Source organism: Zootoca vivipara, chromosome 16 (assembly GCF_963506605.1).
Source record: "Zootoca vivipara chromosome 16, rZooViv1.1, whole genome shotgun sequence".
Taxonomy (NCBI): domain Eukaryota; kingdom Metazoa; phylum Chordata; class Lepidosauria; order Squamata; family Lacertidae; genus Zootoca; species Zootoca vivipara.
Window position 1 is genome coordinate 40,580,828 of NC_083291.1, and position 17,758 is coordinate 40,598,585.

The following is a 17,758-nucleotide window of genomic DNA, read 5'->3' on the forward strand; positions in this document are numbered from 1 at the left end:
ACACCTTCTAACTGATGGCTGTTTTCTTACAGCCCTTCAAAATAGAAGACTGTCCTCTGTAAAGTAGGATGCATGGCCACCAAAGGAGGAAGTTACGTTTTGCAAAAACCTGGCTTGGCACTCAGACATGCATCTGGGTATATATATTTAGATGGCAGCCCAGTCAGATGGGCAGTGTAAATAATAATAATAATAATAATAATAATAATAATAATAATAATAATAATAGGAATTAACTATGATTGACTATGGGAAAGCTATGGTTTTCCCAGTAGTGATGTATGGAAGTGGTGCTGGAGGAGACTCTTGAGAGTCCCATGGACTGCAAGAAGATCAAACCTATCCATTCTTAAGGAAATCAGCCCTGAGTGCTCACTGGAAGGACAGATCGTGAAGCTGAGGCTCCAATACTTTGGCCACCTCATGAGAAGAGAAGACTCCCTGGAAAAGACCCTGATATTGGGAAAGATTGAGGGCACAAGGAGAAGGGGACGACAGAGGATGAGATGGTTGGACAGTGTTCTTGAAGCTATGAACATGAGTCTGACCAAACTGCAGGAGGCAGTGGAAGACAGGAGTGCCTGGCGTGCTCTGGTCCATGGGGTCACGAAGAGTCGGACACGACTAAACAACAACAACAACATGATTGACTGGCTTCTCTGAATTGCCCAATGCCAGTCTCCACTCTGGCAAGGTGGAGGAAGCCTTTAATCACTGACCACCTCTCATTTAAAGGGAAGAAAAATAGAGGAAAGTAATTGAAACAACCCCCATTCAATGGAAAGAGAACCTGGCATTAGGGTGATTTAGAGAATTATCTGAGGAGCAAATTGGAGGCTATCCACCACTCCCTGTGCACACCAGCAGGAAACAACAGAACAGGCTTGCAAACTTGAAGACTTGCAAACAGGAGGCTTCACTTGGTGTTAGAAACGTTTGCTGAATGAAATGTACTTGTGACTAGACCTTATTGAAGGATCCTGCCTATGGGGAAGCAGAACCCTTCATAATACTGCAGTTTAGTCTTGTGTGGAACCTATTTTGATTATATGCAATGCTTCAGTGGTTCTGACCTTGAGTCAAAGCTGTGGTTACTTAAACACTGGCAAAAATGAAGAGGCAAGACAGCCTAGAGTTGCATAAAATTTTCTGGCACATATTAAATTTGCATAATTCTTACAATTCAAATAAAAATGCAATACATTTCATCACAGTGGGGAAGACAGTGCTTGTTTGTTTTTTTATTATGGCAAAACAGCCAGCATATTAGGGGGAGGTCAGTGAGCAGATAGCCAGTGTGCCTCTTCAGTCTGCTGTCCTGATGTTACTAAGTGCAGATAGACAAATCTCTCCATTATTATGTTTTTGTAAACGGACTTGGACAGGACACCCCTTCAAATAGAGGACTGTCCTCTGCAAAATAGGAGACATGGCCAGCCTCCTGATAGGAGAGCTTCATGTGTGAATGTGCCACTGCACTATTCTTACAATTATAATCAATATGCCATAGTTATGGACTGAATGGCTAGACAGAGGCATTCACAAAATACAGGCCTACATCCTTTAGGAGTTTAGTTGCCTTTGCTTCTAAAAAGCTTCCTCAGGGCTTCCTTCATCTTGTCATTTCTCAGAGTGTAGATAAAGGGGTTCAGCAGGGGTGTAACCACAGTGTACATGAGGGCAGCCAGTGTGTCCTTCTCAGCTGAGAAGCTGGATGAGGGCTGGAAGTAGACCCAGATGACAGTGCCATAAAATAGGGTCACCACAGCCAGGTGGGACCCACAGGTAGAGAACGCCTTCCACTTTCCCTCCTTAGATGGAACCCTCAACACAGCCATCAGGATGCGTGTATATGACAGGACAATGAACGCTAGAGCTCCATTAACAATCAGAGCTCCTTCTGTGTGCACTACCAGAGTGTTCAGATAGGTGTTGGAGCAAGAGATCTTCAGTAATGGGAAGACATCACAAAAGAAGTGAGGCACTTGATTGGAGGCACAGAAAGAGAGGCAGGATGTTAGAAGGGTGTGCAGGAGAGCATGGAGGTGAGAGGTCAGCCAGGAGGCAGCCACCATTAGTAGGCAGGTCCTGTTGCTCATCACTGTAGCATAATGCAGAGGCCGACAGATGGCTACATAGCGGTCCAGTGCCATGGATGCCAAGAGAAAGCTGTCACTGATGCCGAAAGCAATGAAGAAGTACATCTGTGCCAGGCACCCAGCATATGAGATCTTCCTCACTCCCGAGACTGTATCGGCCAACATCTTGGGCACGGTGGCTGTTGTGAAGCAGATGTCCACAAAGGAGAGGTTGCTGAGGAAGAAGTACATGGGAGTATGGAGGAGGTGGCTATCTAACCTTATGGCTAGTACAATAGTCAGATTTCCCAGCACTGTGATGATGTATATAATCAGGAAGGTAGTGAAGAACAACATGTTCCAGTCTTGCTGGCTCGTGATGCCAAGGAGGATGAATTCAGAGACAGTGGTCCTGTTGTCTATCTCCATCCTGTTAGAAGACTCTATCCTGCATTGCAGAGGGTTGGACTAGATGACTCTTGGGGTCCTTTCCAACTCTGCAATTTTATGATTCTATGTGGGGAAGTAGGAGAGAGAGTGTAAGACAATGAGCACAAGGCAAAGGATGCTGGAGATACACAGTCATTGCAGAAAAACCTATCATAGATTTTAAAAAGTTGTGAGTACCATTATTCAGCAAGAGAAACAGGAGATACAACATGTTTTGAATCATGAATCTTTCCCATCCCTGCTATTTTTCAATCTCCCTTTGAAAAACAACTCAACCCCCATAACCACAAAGAAAGTTTGTAAGACAGCTTGTAATAAAGATCAGGTTGGAGGAATTGCAAGCCCACATTAAAACAGTTAATTTAATTCAAAGACGTATATAACTTTGGTAGGGGAACATCCCTCCAGCTGCAGGGGAGGAAATAACTCCCTCCTCCCTAGGTGAATCTTGCGCATGAGCCCAGCAAATGCACTCAGCCCCACTGTCAAATGTTTACCTAAAATGTGCATCCCACTCCCAAAGGGCAGACCTCTCAGGCCCCCCAGGCATGAGCCCGAGCAAAGTCCTGAACCCAAAGTTGTCACATTTCCCCAGCTCTTTTCTCACTCCCACTTTCTTTCTTACCTGCTCATACTCAGTTCACACTATGGGTTATGAGACCATGCCACTCCCAGAGGGCTGAAATTTATAAACCACTCGATTGTAAACAAACAAACAAAAGCCCTGAAGCAGTTAACAACAACAAAAACTTTAAAATTATCGATAAAAATCTTTAAAAATATGCAAAGGGTGCTTAAAATCAATGGTAGCTAAAAGGAAATCAAACACATTTAACTTCTGAATAAAAATGTTTTAAGCAGTTACTGAAAAGAGCACAGTGAAGTCACCTATTTGAGGTCAATAGGCAGGCAGCTGCCACACTGAAAGATGGATTTCTTACAAGTATGGAACAAGGATTACATGGCACCTGGAACTGTCTCCGTTGCACAAATTGAAGTGTGTGTGTGTGTGGGGGGGGACATATAAGGGGTCAGGCCAACCTCCAAGTAAACTGGTCCCAAGCTCTGAAGGCTTTTGAATGACATGGTGTCTGGCTTTTGAATGATACTAGGTCTAACTAAATCCTCTCTACCCAAAGAAACTGAATGCCACCCCCCCAGACGGGTGTTTTTGCAAGTGCAAGTGCAAAGATAGTCCATTGGTGGTGGGTTTATACTGGACCACCCACATATCCATCCACTTCATCAGGTGCTCCCTGTGTTTCTGCATTATTGCTGTCTGGAGGTGCACTCTTGCACTTCTACACCACAACAGCAGAACAAAGCCCTTCATAAGGTGCCATTTGCCTGATCCAACAAGCTCTTTCTATGTTCTTGTGTAAAAACCTACAGCTTTCCGAGAAACTGAGGAAGAGAGTGGACTCTTCATCTCCTAACCAATAAATTAGCCCTGATCTGTTAATCCCCACATCCTTTTTCTTTCTATAAACCCAATGAGAATTGCAATGCCTCTTGGATTCCAGTCTTCCATTCTCCCAAACCTCATTGGAATGATGCTCTGTATTTCTAAATACAACACTTCACTGGCTGGATAGACCATAAATCTCATCTTTCCCCTGGCCAATAACACAGCGCTAATTGAGTCTTAAAGTCACCTGTGGTAATTTTGGAGGAGGCTGTTCTTGCTCTAGCCTTGCAGTGAACTGCAGGTGAATGAAAGGAGGTTCAAGCACAGTCAGTTGACATTGGTCTGTAGTCTGTGGCTGGTATTTCACCCTGTGCAACAGGCAGGATGCACACCAAGCTGAAAAAACATTCTAGATCCCATCAGGGGTTTTTTAAGCACTTTCTCAAATCTGCTGGGAACAATTCCCAAGGGTGCAAAGAGACAGAACTATTTAGAATATTTCTTGTGATCGCAACTCCTATGTTTACATGCAGTTTTGCCAAATCTACCCCTTTGTGCAAAGCAATTTCCCCATATACAATGCATTTAAATGTTATTTTAACAAATATGTGTATTTTATGCCCACTTTACCCTAGTACATATATTTGTGTACACATTATTTGGCTGAAGAAATGTGTTACAAATTTCTTCAGCCAAATAATGTGTTCACAAATATATGTACTAGGGTAAAGTGGGCATAAAATACACATATTTGTTAAAATAGCATTAAAATGCATTGTATATGGGAAATTGCTTTTCACAAAGGGGTAGATTTGCCTGAAGAAATGTGTTACAAATTTTGGACTTCCGGCTGGTCACGGCGCCATTGAAGTCAGAGTTTCTCTCGTCGGAGAGAACCTCGGCGCTTCAAAGGAGGGGGCCACCGTCGCAGCGAGGCGGACCGCCACGAAAAACTCCAAATTGTGCGTTTTGGTGGCAGACGCTTGGCGGACGTCAAAGGCGAGCTCTCCCCTCCCCCGGCAAGGCTGCATTTTGGAGCCCCCGAGAGCGGGGGGGATTGGTGCTGTGACGTGGCAAGCACACATCACTAGCTTTGGAGCGCAAAGCTGCAGGACTTCACGGCAGAGGCGGCCAACTCTTCCAAAAATTAGAGCCTAAAGAGACTGAACCGTGAGTGTACTTAAGATTTACCTAAATTTACAATTTGTACCACGGGAAGGACGTTAAAGAGTTTGGAAGTCCGTCCTTCTCGGCACGGAGAGCGGGGTGCACGGAGAGGAACTGAAGCGGCAACAGCCGATTGTGGAATTACTACAGCCAACTCCACTTCCCTTTTAAAATAAGGACAAACCCTGCCGAAAGGGCAAAGGCAGGAGAGAATTTGAATCTTTTAAGCCCAGAGAGAGAAGTTTTAAGGTTAAAAGACTCTTCTCCCCACTGCGCTCGCGCCTGCGAGCGGAGACCCCAGGAAGATAGACAGGCATTGTGAGGTCATATTGGGCTTCATTATGCTGTTGAACTGTTGAACTCTGGTTATAGGTAGGTAGCCGTGTTGGTCTGGGTTGAACTCTGTTTCCTTCTAAAAGGCTTTGAAGCTTCAAGCAGCAGCCTGAACCAAACTAACTTGCTAAAAAGTATCAAACGGACTGGGAAATTACTCAATCTGTGCCTTATAGGCTAAAAAGAGACTTTGTAACTTTTATTTGGGCCTTTTGCAACAGGGTATTGGGACTCTAGCAAGTTCCAGCCAGCATTGTAACAAAGACTCACCTTGAAACAGCAGCTGTTGTTGTGGCTGGGACTGGAAGGAAGCTTTCTGTATCAAGCATTCCCACCCAATCCCCGAAAGATCAGCAAAGGAAAATAACACAATTGCTACCATTAGCAACAGATAAAAAGGCTCAAGCAACTTTACAGACTACAGCTACGGAATTAAATATACAGGAGCAGCAAAAGAAGGCACCACCATTAGAACAGAGGAAAATAACACCACAACAGCCAGTGCCAGAACACACAGGCCAAATACTGGAGGCTTTAAAAGACTTTAAAGAACATATGATAGAGTGTCTTGACAAAGTGGAAGAGGTAGTTAATGCAAGTGCAACTGGAATTAAAGAAATTCAACAAGATTTGACATCCTTGAAAAAAGAAGTACAAACCAATACATTACAGATACAAGGAGTATCTCAAAGAGTCTCAGAACTTGAGACACACAGAGAGGCTCTGGAGAGACAGGAGGAAGCGACACAGATTTCTATAGCCTTCCTACAGATGAAACAGAATGAATCTTATCTTCGCATTCGGAATTTTCTGGAGGTGGATAGGAAAATATTGAGAGAAGCCATCACTGAAGAGTTTGTACTACAGTGGAAATTGGATAAAGAAGAATTGGAGAAAATTGCTGAACAGGTATACAGATTTGGATCAAGAGGAAAAAAAGGGTCAAGATTGCCTGGAGATTGTATGGTGAAATTTCAAAATAGAGCGCAGAGAGATTTTATTCTGAGCCTCCACTTTGAGAAGAAGTTGACCATAAAACAACAACAGGTAGTGTTGTTTAAAGACATTCCTAAGCTGTTTCTTAGTTACAGGACCAAATATATGGACTTGGCACACGCTTTGACGAGACAGGGAATCTCATTTCGTTGGGAATTTCCACAGGGACTATTTTTTGAATACAAAGGCAAGAAAGTAAAAATCTCTACACCAGAGGAGAAGAAGAAGTTCGTGCAAAAATACGAGAAGGAACTGGGAGCAACACCATCACAAGAAAGAGGACAATCATCAGGAGCCGTGGCAACAGGTGGCCAGGAGCTAGAAGGGGCAGTTGGATGACTTGTGGATCTCACCTTAGGAATAGATTCATCAGCATAGACAACATGTCTTTAAAGATATTGAGTTGGAATATTAATGGCTATAATTCCCGGCCGAAAAGAAATCGAATTCAACATGAATTGATGAAACAAAAATTGGACGTGATCTGTTTGCAAGAGACTCATGTAACAAGAGTACACAGGAAAATTTTACAAAATAAAAGGCTGGGAACAGAATATATTTCATCGGACAGAGTTAAAAAGAGAGGAGTTGTAATTTATGTAAAAGAAAAATGGGAACCCAAACTCAAATTTAAAGATGAAATAGGAAGATATTTAGCAGTTGAGGTATCGATACAAGGTGAGAAACATCTCTTTGTTGGAATATATGCTCCTAATGAAGGGAAATCAGAATTTTTTAAGAAGCTCCATGATGAGTTGTTGGAATACATGGACTATACCGGGGGTTCTCAACAAAATTTTCTCGAGGACCCCTCATCGAGCCGTTATTGTGACAAGGACCCCCATTAATTCCTAATCCTAAAATTAAAAAGTGGTTTAATTTATTTTTCAGTTGTTTTCCTCTTTTCTTTATCCTTCTTTGGGGGGGGGTTGGTGTGGTGGTGGCTGTGGTGGCGGCGGTGTGATGGCCGTCTGGGGGTCATCAACCCTTGCACCTGGGTTGAGGGTGGTGGTGGGGCCCTCTCTTCCCTGTCGTCCCCTCTTCTTTTCTCCTCCTCTGGGGGTGGCTGTATTTGCGGCGGTAGCAGCGCCAGCGCCAGCAGGTTCGGTGCAGCCTTTGTTCTTTGGGTCCCCACGAGGCTCCCCGTGTGGCATGCAGGAGCTGCGGGGTCGGGGGCCTTCGCTTGGGGGGGCTCCTTCCCCCTCTTGGGCAGCTAGGGGTGATGGCGACTGCAGTCGCGAGGCAGGCCCCCCAGGATCGTTGCGTGGTGGGAGGTCTCGGGCCACGGAGCTCCGCTCGGCAGTCGGCCAGGCGCCCTCGGCTTCAGCCCGGCGGGCCTGCGGGGGGGCTCAGCAGCTCCTCGCTTGCTCTGCCTGACGTTTCCGACGCCCATGCGGTCGCCGCGGGGTCCGCGGTCTGGAAGGCGGTTTCGGGCCTCTAGGCCCAGGGGTTCCGCTGAGTCTCTGGCCGGGCGCACTCAGCCTCGGTCCGGAGGGGTCGCCGGGGGGCCTTCAGCGGCTCCCCGGTTGATCCACCGGGCTCGCTTGGCGCCCGCGCACCGGCGGCAGCAGTTCCGCCGGTTTCGGCGGGCCAGAGGCTTGGCATCTAATAGCATCTTGAGGACCCCTCTGGCATAGCTCGCGGACCCCTGGGGGTCCCCGGACCACCTGTTGGGAACCACTGGACTATACTATAATTTTGATGGGAGATCTAAACGCAGTTGTTTCAACCATGATGGACAGATCTCAAAGACAGAAAATTACTAATGAAGGCAGACTACCCAGAACATTTTTCGACATGGCGGACAATCTGGACCTGGTGGACATTTGGAGGCTAAAAAATCCATTGGAGAAAGATAGTACGTTTATTTCAGATTCACAAAAAACTTGGTTTAGGATCGATTATATATGGACAACTAAGAACATAGTTACAAAAGTGTCTAAAGTAGAAATTTGTCCAAGGACTTTTTCAGATCATAAGGCCGTGACGATGGATATAAAGTTGGCCCTACAGGGTTCCTTCAGATGGAGAATGAATGATGCTCTCTTGAGGAATGAAGAGATAGTAAAAAAGGCCCCAAAAACATTAAAAGATTATTTTGAAATAAATTTGAATTCGGAATTGGAATTAAAGACAATATGGGATGCCAGCAAAGCAGTAATGAGAGGCTTCTTGATTCAGCAGAATTCAATTAAGAAGAGACAACAAAATGAGAAAAAAGACCAAATTCTACAGCAATAGAAGGAAAAAGAAAAGAAATTGAGAGATAAGCCTAAAGATATACAGCTGCAGAAAGAAATTAAACTTCTACAAGTTCAGTTGATGCAAGTTACAAATTTGGAAATTGAATGGAAAATTAAAATGATGAAACAAAGAAGTTTTGAATCTGCAAATAAATGTGGGAAATTATTGGCATGGCAATTGAAGAAAAGGCACAAGCAGAGCACCATCACCACCATTAAGATTGAAGATAAATGTGTAGAGAACCCAACAGAGATAAGAAAGGCCTTTCAAAAGTATTATAAACAACTATACACGCAAGAAAAAGAGCATCAAGGAAAAATTGAACAATTTCTCGAGAAAGATGGATTACAAAGTATTCCAATGGACAAAAAGATTCTACTTAACCATAAAGTCACAAAGCAAGAAGTGGAAGAAGCAATTAAGCAAATGTCAATAGGAAAATCACCAGGACCAGATGGTCTGACCGCAAAATATTACAAGGTGTTAAAAGACTGGCTATTGGAACCATTGACGAACCTGTGTAACAAGATCCTTGGAGGGGGAATTGCACCAGAGACTTGGAAATAAGCATATATAACTCTGATACCAAAACCGGACATGGATAGAACACAATTGAAGAATTACCAACCAATTTCACTTTTGAATGTGGATTATAAGATCTTTGCAAGTATTTTGGCATCAAGACTAAAAAGAATATTGAGTGACCAGATACACAAAGACCAGGCAGGGTTTTTACCTGGAAGACAATTGAAGGATAATATTAGAAATATTGTGGATATTCTCGAAATCTTGGAAGTAAAGATTAATACTAGTGCAGCTTTAATTTTAATTGATGCCGAGAAAGCATTTGACAACATTTCTTGGAGCTTTATGCTATGTAATCTTGAGAAGATGGGAGTTGGGAGGCAATTTATTAATGGATTGTCAGCTATATATTCAGAGCAAAGAGCCAAAATCATCGTAAATGGGGTGGTTTCAGAGAGTATTAGAATAGAAAAAGGAACGAGACAAGGTTGTCCACTTTCACCTTTATTGTTTATCTCAGTTCTGGAAGTACTGCTTGAAAAAATTAGAAAGGATGAGGAAGTTACTGGAATAAAAGTAGGAAGGAAACAATACAAACTTAAAGCCTTTGCAGATGACTTGGTATTGACAGTTCAAAATCCTGAAAATAGTATACCTGAAGCTCTAGAAGTTATACAAGAGTTTGGGCAGCTGGCAGGATTCAAACTAAACAAATTGAAAACCAAAGTTTTGGGTAAAAATTTAACATCTGAGGAAATTGACAGATTACAAAAAATTACTGGTCTGATATTTGTCAAAAAGGTGAAATATTTGGGAGTTAACATGACAGCTAAGAATATCCAATTGTTTAAGAATAATTATGAAAAACTGTGGAATGAAATCAAGAGATTTAGACATTTAAAGCCCTAAACGGCCTCGGTCCAGTATACCTGAAGGAGTGTCTCCTCCCCCATCGTTCTGCCCGGACACTGAGATCCAGCGCCGAGGGCCTTCTGCCGGTTCCCTCACTACGAGAAGCCAAGTTACAGGGAACCAGGCAGAGGGCCTTCTCGGTAGTGGCGCCCACCCTGTGGAATGCCCTCCCACCAAAGGTCAAAGAGAATAACAATTACCAGACCTTTAGAAGGCATCTTAAGGCAGCCCTGTTTAGGGAAGCTTTTAATGTTTGATTGATTTGTTTGATTGATTTCTGTATTTTAATATTTTGTTGGAAGCCGCCCAGAGTGGCTGGGGGAACCCGGCCAGATGGGCGGGGTATAAATAATAAATTATTATTATTATTATTATTATTATTATTATTATTATTATTATATGGACAAGATTGAAATTGTTGTATTTCAGTGATAAAAATGAATGTATTGCCAAAAATGTTATTTTTGTTTATATAAATAATTCAAGAAGAAGGATGGTGGGCTGCGTCCGTGCATCGACTACTGGAAGCTGAATCAGGTGACCATCAAGAATCGCTACCCTTAATTCCAGAACTGTTCGAGCGGCTGCAGGGTGTGAAGGTCTTTACGAAATTAGACTTACGTGGGGCGTACAACCTTGTTAGGATCCGGGAGGGAGACGAGTGGAAAACTGCGTTCCGGACTCGGTACGACCATTTTGAGTACTGGGTCATGCCTTTCGGACTGTACAATGCGCCAGCTACGTTCCAGCACTTTGTGAACGACGTCCTGCGTGACTTGCTGGACCGGTTTGTAGTCGCGTATTTGGACGATATCTTGATTTTCTCCTCATCCCTAGAGGAGCATCGCCAGCATGTTTGCCTGGTCCTGCAGCGACTTCGGCAGCACAGGCTGTATGCCAAGCTGGAAAAGTGTGCCTTTCACCAGGAGCGCATGGAGTTCCTGGGATACATCATCTCTCCTGCAGGTCTCCAGATGGATCCCAGAAAGGTGCAGGCAGTGCTGGATTGGAGTCCTCCCAAAGATATTAAGGGGGTCCAACGGTTCATTGGGTTTGCCAATTTCTATCGCCGCTTCATTCGGGGCTTTTCACACGGGGTTGCTCCCATTTGTGCCCTGGTCCGAAAGGATGCAATGTTCCAGCAGACACCGGCTGCGCAAGAGGCTTTTGACTTTTGAAGGTCAAATCAATGACTCTCAAATGCTACTTTGTCCTTTACCTGTGAGTCTTTCACAAAGCTTGTCTCCGTGGGTGTTCTGCACCTAGGTTCTTGAGCTTGAACCATTTGCCTAGCTCCTTTGCAAACTTCTGCACTTGCATCTGGCTCTTAGCAAGATAGATGATGTCATCTACAAAGACCAGTAACAGCTCTTGCTGTTCTCCTTCACCTCTGAGATACAGACAGCTGTCAGCTAGACTCTTCCTGAACCCTAGACTCTCCAACACAGTGTGAAGACACGAATTCCAGTTTCTCGCAGATTGTCGCAAACCGTAGATTGACTTGTGCGGCTTCCACACCTGACCTGGCACATCGCCCTCAAACCCTGGTGGAGGCAACATGTACAGTTCCTCCTGAAGATCTGAGTTCAAATAGGCTGTGTCCACGTCAAAGTGGTTGACCACTAAACCTCTCTGCGCTGCTGTCGCTAAAAGCACCCTAAATGATTCACTTTTAGCTGTGGGAGAATACACTTCTGCGTGAAACCTCTTGCCACTAACCTAGCCTTGTACTGTGGCTCACCAGTTGCTGTGGGTTTCAACCTGTAGACCCACCGACTGCTCACTGCTTTCTTACCTTCTGGCAACTGTGTTAGGCTATACACACCAAGAGATTGCATGGAGTTCAACTCTTTCTCCATTGCAACTTTCCACTTACTAGCTTCCTCTTCTGCTAACTGTTGAACCTCTTCAAAACTTTCAGGTTCACACACTGCTAGGTTCACCCATACACTGATGGCTGAGAACCTGTCAGGTGGTTTACCTTTCGTGGTGCGTTTTGAACGCCTTGGTCCCACTGTCTCTCCCTCTGACTCTGACGTGCTTGTCTCAGACTGAGACTCTCTTGTGCTTGGAGCACTGTCAAGAGACCTACTCCGCTTTGGAGCACCCTCTGGGCTTGGCTTGGGAGATGTGGGTGACCTACCACGTTTGCTGTACTTCCCAGGCTTGGCCTGGGGATAAACTGGTTCACTTCTGGTTTCCTGCTTCACTTCCCTAGGAATTGCACCGCTGGGACCTGCTGCCTGACCTGGGTCTGGCCCTTGGCCTGGACCTCCAGAATCAGGTTCCTGAGTTTCCTCTTCCTGGTCAAGAGCGGTTGACCAGTCAAGAAGAACTTCAGGGTTAACATGAATGCGTCTCCAGCCTTCCTGTTCACAAAACACAGCACTCCTGCTAATATGTATCCGGGTCTGATCCCCGTCTGCTGGAACAAACCTCCACGCATTGGAGTTTGGCTCATAGCCACAGAAAATCATCTTCTTGGACCTTGGTCCACCCTTTCTGCGTTTTCCCTTTGGAATCAACACCCACGCCTCACACCCAAAGGTTCTGAAGTAGTGCACCTTGGGAACCTTGCCATACAACATGTAATAGGGTGTTGTATCCACAACTGAACTGTACGCTCTGTTCAGGCAGAAATTTACACAGCGATAAGCTCCCCCCCACACACTTCTGTGGTAGCCCTGCATCAAAAAGAATGGCCTCCGCCAGTTCGGACAGTGTCCAAAACCGCCATTCCGCAATGCCGTTATCCTGTGGACTGTAGGGGGCAGACTTCCTGTGTCTGATTCCCTTGCTGCGAAAGAACCTCTGTATTCAAAAATCCCCCCTGTCACTCTGAAAGCATTTGACAGTAAGGGAGAACTGTAGTTCCACTTCGGCTACCCACTCCTGTATCACTTTGGCCGCCTCTGCTTTGTCTTTCAATGGGATAAGCCAAGAAAAACGACTGAAATCATCAACCAGAGAAAGAGCATAACGTGATCCACCGAGGCTTGGGTATGGAAACATCCATATGGACCAATCGAAATGGCTGTGTGCTCTTCCTTTCAGACCTAGGAGAAGAACACGTTTTCACTTTAGCTTTCAAACAAGCCCTGCATTCCAAGTGCCTGTTGCAGGATTTAAACTTGCACCCTTGTGCACACTCAGGGGCCTTGGCCACGTATTTAAATGACAAATGGTTGAAACGTCTGTGCCATTTGTGAATACAATCCTCATGTATAGCGCCCCCTGGGGCGCTTGGGGTATTGGCACACTTAGCTTGGGCTTCACCAGTGTTACTTCCGCCTGTTTGCCCCCTCCCATCCAGGACAAACAGCCCATCTGACCCAACAGTAACACTGACTAGCACAACCCCATCCCTGGAAATGGTGCACACATCATTATCAAAGCACACTTTAAAACCATCACGCAGTAAAGATGACACACTTAAAAGACAGCTTTTCGTGCCTGGTAACACATAAACATCAAGATCAGTGTCCAAACATTGCATGTAAAAAACACCACTGCTTTTAATAGTTCCTGTAGAACCATCAGCCAAATTGAGGCTTTTTTCTTCTTCAAGTGGCATGGAATCTCGCAGATGGCCACTTGGCGGCATCAAATGATGGGACGAGCCTGAGTCGATTATAAACCTCAGGCTGTTTACTTCTTTCTTCTTCACTGTTGCCATGGCAGCTGAGCTCACGACGTTATCAGGAACTTTCTCACAACATTGGGCTCGCAGCTGCACTTTTTGCTCCTTGCCCCCACCTTTGGGCTGTTGACTGCCACCTGGCTGAGTGACCTTGGCTGCTTCTGGAGCTTGGCAAAACTTGGCACGGTGCCCAGGAAGATTGCAGCGAAAACAACGGCCTGCAAACGCCTTTCCAGTGGCTTCCGATGGGCTTCTAGCAACTGCCCCCCACTGGGCTCCTTGTGTGTGTGGAATCGCTGAAAATGGCGGTCAGAGCCACAAAGCCAGCAAAGATTATCTCCAACACCATCAGCACATTCTCTGGTGACGTATGCCCCTGCTTTGCCCCCTCTGCCTCCAGCAGACTGGCCCCCTCTGAAACCCCCTCCTCTCTTCTCCTTGAGAGCCGCAGCCTCTCCATCCACTGCCTCTGGGGTTGGGCTCTGGGCTTGAAGCTTGGCATCGGCCATCTGGAACGTCTCCCTGCAACTGCCTGCTAAGGGAGCGGTCTCCAAGACCTCTGTTTGGCTCTCCATTTCAGCATGCATCCCTGTATTGCTGTGCCTTTCAGCCTTTTCTGCTGTGGGGCTTTTCCACTCAGCTAATCCCTCCTTCGCAAGACTAGGGACATTGCTGCTTTTACTGCTGCTTTTCCTTTTCCCAGGCTTTTTACACAGTCTCTGGGTTTTTCCTCTCCACTCCACCGACCCTTGGGTCTCTGCCATCCTTCCACACCCCTGGGGCTGCGCTTCCAGCGTTTATTCACTCAGTCCAGCTGCTGCGTAGCTCTCCTCCGGGCAGGAAGAATGGCGGCATTCTTCACCAGTGAGTCCATCTGCTAATGCCGGCTGCAAAAGCAGGTATCTCCAAACTGGCCTTTTTCTGTGAGCACCTCCGAAACAGCTCACACTGCTATAAATCACCCTTAACACCTGGGTGACCTCATAAGTCCCATAACCTGTGAAGTTTTATTGCCCTAATGAGTGTTTTATGGCTCAGTTAGGGCTTTGCCAAAGTTCACAAAGGTCCCGCACGCTCCCAGCTCAGCGTGTTCCTTGGCAAAATGCAGAGTACCTTTTCCTGTTGCACAGCAGAAACTTGTGTGGCTTTCTGGAAGTAGCTCACGAATAAATCCACAGAGAACAGTGTTTTCTACTCTACTTAACTTTATTTACAGATTAAATACAGGCTGAGAGGTAGCCGGCATGGCTCTGCCTTGTCCGAGCGCTATCGAAACTAACTTTTACAGACAGAACAAAGAACATATTCCCATATGTAGGGACCTCCCAGTGATCAGGTGACTCACAACACAGTTTAACCCCTTAGTGGGTACTTGCTAATCCTCACATATTACTATGGAATGTTGAATGTATATTCAAGGTCCTGGAACGGAATTGTCCAGCTTCCCCTCTGGTACATGCCCTGTGTAGTTTAACCCCACTCGTAGTAGTAGTAGTAGTAGTAGTAGTAGTAGTAGTAGTTTTTGTTGCTTTTGTTGTTATTTATTCAATTTACAGTGGTACCTCGCTAGACGAATGCCCAGCTAGACAAATTTTTCGCTAGACGAATGGGTTTTGCGATCGGAGGTTGCCTCGCAAGACGAATTTGTTTTGTGAAAAATTCGTCTAGCGAATCGTGGTTTCCCATAGGAATGCATTGAAATTCAATTAATACGTTCCTATGGGCAAATAATAATAATAATAATAATAATAATAATAACTATTCAATGCATTCCTATGGGAGTCGCAAGACGATTTTTTCGCAAAACGAATTGACTCACAGAACGAATTAAATTCGTCTTGCGAGGCACCACTGTATATACCGCCCTCTACCCGGAGGTCTTTGTTGGCTCCATCTCTCTCTGTTGTGCATGCTGGAGTGAATTAAAGGCCACATGAGCTGCTCTGCCTGAATCAAAGATATCTGCATTTACATATCCCCACCTTCATGTGGGGATGACCGTTTCCTATAGATGTTGGGGACTTTGTCCTTTATTGACTCCTCCAACATCACAACTCCACCACTTGACTGTTTCATTCCTGAAAACACCTGTGTGATGAACTTTTCCATTTCACCCTCTGTTGTCTCCATTTCCCCCCACATAATAAGATGTCTTGTTGCTCAGTTTCAAAAAATAATTATTGGAAGAGATCACCATGAGATGAATAGTGGCAAAATGGGTTGAGCTTAATATAAGAATTAAAATATGTCTTGAATCCCCAGTTATGGGCTCATCCACACTTCTGCTTGACCCTTGCCTAGAGAGCATGGGTCTGAGCAGTTTTCTGTTTGTCTCGTGCTTTCTAGGCACAGCTCTGAGCAGTGTTGCCCTTGCCCCACCATTTCCCCAAAGAAAATCCATTCTTTAGTGATAAATCAGAGCAAATGTCTATGCGGAGAAAACTCAATTGACATGTATCAGCTGGAGCTTCTGAACCAGACTCACATGGAATGTGTTACAGCAATCTAGCTTGAGGTTACCAATGAATGGACTACAGTGGTCAGGCTATCTCTTTTCAGGAATGGCCATAGTTGGTGAACCAAGACACTCCTAACCAGGCAGGACTCTGGGAGACAGGCTGTGTGTTGTGCGCATGCTCAGAGCATGCACAGCCCTGCAAGTCGCCTCACGGGTGATTGCCTGCTTGACCCCCGCTGTCGCTCACCTGGCTAGCTGCCACCTGCCACCGACTCCACACACCCCACGGTCCACCTACAAATGTGTCCGGGCTTTTGCTCTTGGAAATATGGCAGGAAAAAAAGGATGCACTAAAGATAAAGTTTCCAGCTATGTCCCCCTTCACTTAGTAATGATGACCATGTTAATGCAATTGATTTCAATAGGCCTACTCTGAGTTTGATTTAGATACCACACACACACCACCAGCATTCTAGGGCAACTTTATTTTCACACAACGTTGCACACATTATTTGGTTGAGTAAATGCAACATTGATTTTGAAGAATTGTGATCTTGGAAGGGTAGTTGTGCTTTGGTTTGTGTATTGTTTCAGAAAGTGCAAGTTAGGTAGGTTCACATTTAAATCCTGAGCAAACCTAATTTCTTCCCTCCCTCCCCAGTAAAAGAGTCAAGATGGCCACATAGTGGTCCAATGCCATGGTTGCCAAGAGAAAGTTGTTGATCATTTCAAAAGCAAGGAAAAAGTGCATCTGTGCAAAGCACCCACCACTTTGGAGAATGTGCCAGCCAACATCTTGGGCACAATAGTGGTTGTGAAACAGGTGTCTGCCAGCGAGAGGTTGCTGAGGAAGAAGTACATGGGGGTATGGAGGAGATGGTCATCCAGGCTTATAGCCAAGACAGTGGTAAGATATCCAATCATTGTGGTGATCTACATGATCAATAAGATGACACAACTTTGATGGCAGAAAGTGAGGAGGAATTAAAGAACCTTTTAATGAGGGTGAAAGAGGAGAGCGCAAAATATGGTCTGAAGCTCAACATCAAAAAAACTAAGATCATGGCCACTGGTCCCATCACTCAAAGTAGACCTATTGAAGTAAATGGTCATAACTAACTTAGAGCTATTAATTTCAGCAGGTCTACTTTGAGTAAGACTACATTGAATACAGCATCTTAAAAAGCAAAGACATCACCTTGCTGACAAAGGTCCGTATAGTTAAAGCTATGGTTTTCCCAGTAGTGATGTATGGAAGTGAGAGCTGGACCATAAAGAAGGCTGATCACCGAAGAATTGATGCTTTTGAATTATGGTGCTGGAGGAGACTCCTGAGAGTCCCATGGACTGCAAGAAGATCAAACCTATCCATTCCTAAGGAAATCAACCCTGAGTGCTCACTGGAAGGACAGATCGTGAAGCTGAGGCTCCAATACTTTGGCCACCTCATGAGAAGAGAAGACTCCCTGGAAAAGACCCTGATGTTGGGAAAGATGGAGGGCACAAGGAGAAGGGGATGACAGAGGACAAGATGGTTGGACAGTGTT

At 45.1% G+C, this 17,758-nt stretch overlaps 1 protein-coding gene across 1 annotated transcript; it reads right to left on the bottom strand.

Annotated features, from left to right (window-relative positions):
* Positions 1-1,571: 1,571 nt before the first annotated feature.
* On the bottom strand, positions 1,572-2,507 carry LOC118097772 (olfactory receptor 1361-like). The gene has a single exon (XM_035140993.2). It carries the CDS (start codon positions 2,505-2,507, stop codon positions 1,572-1,574), a length of 936 nt encoding a protein of 311 aa, XP_034996884.2.
* Between the last annotated feature and the right edge of the window lie 15,251 nt (positions 2,508-17,758).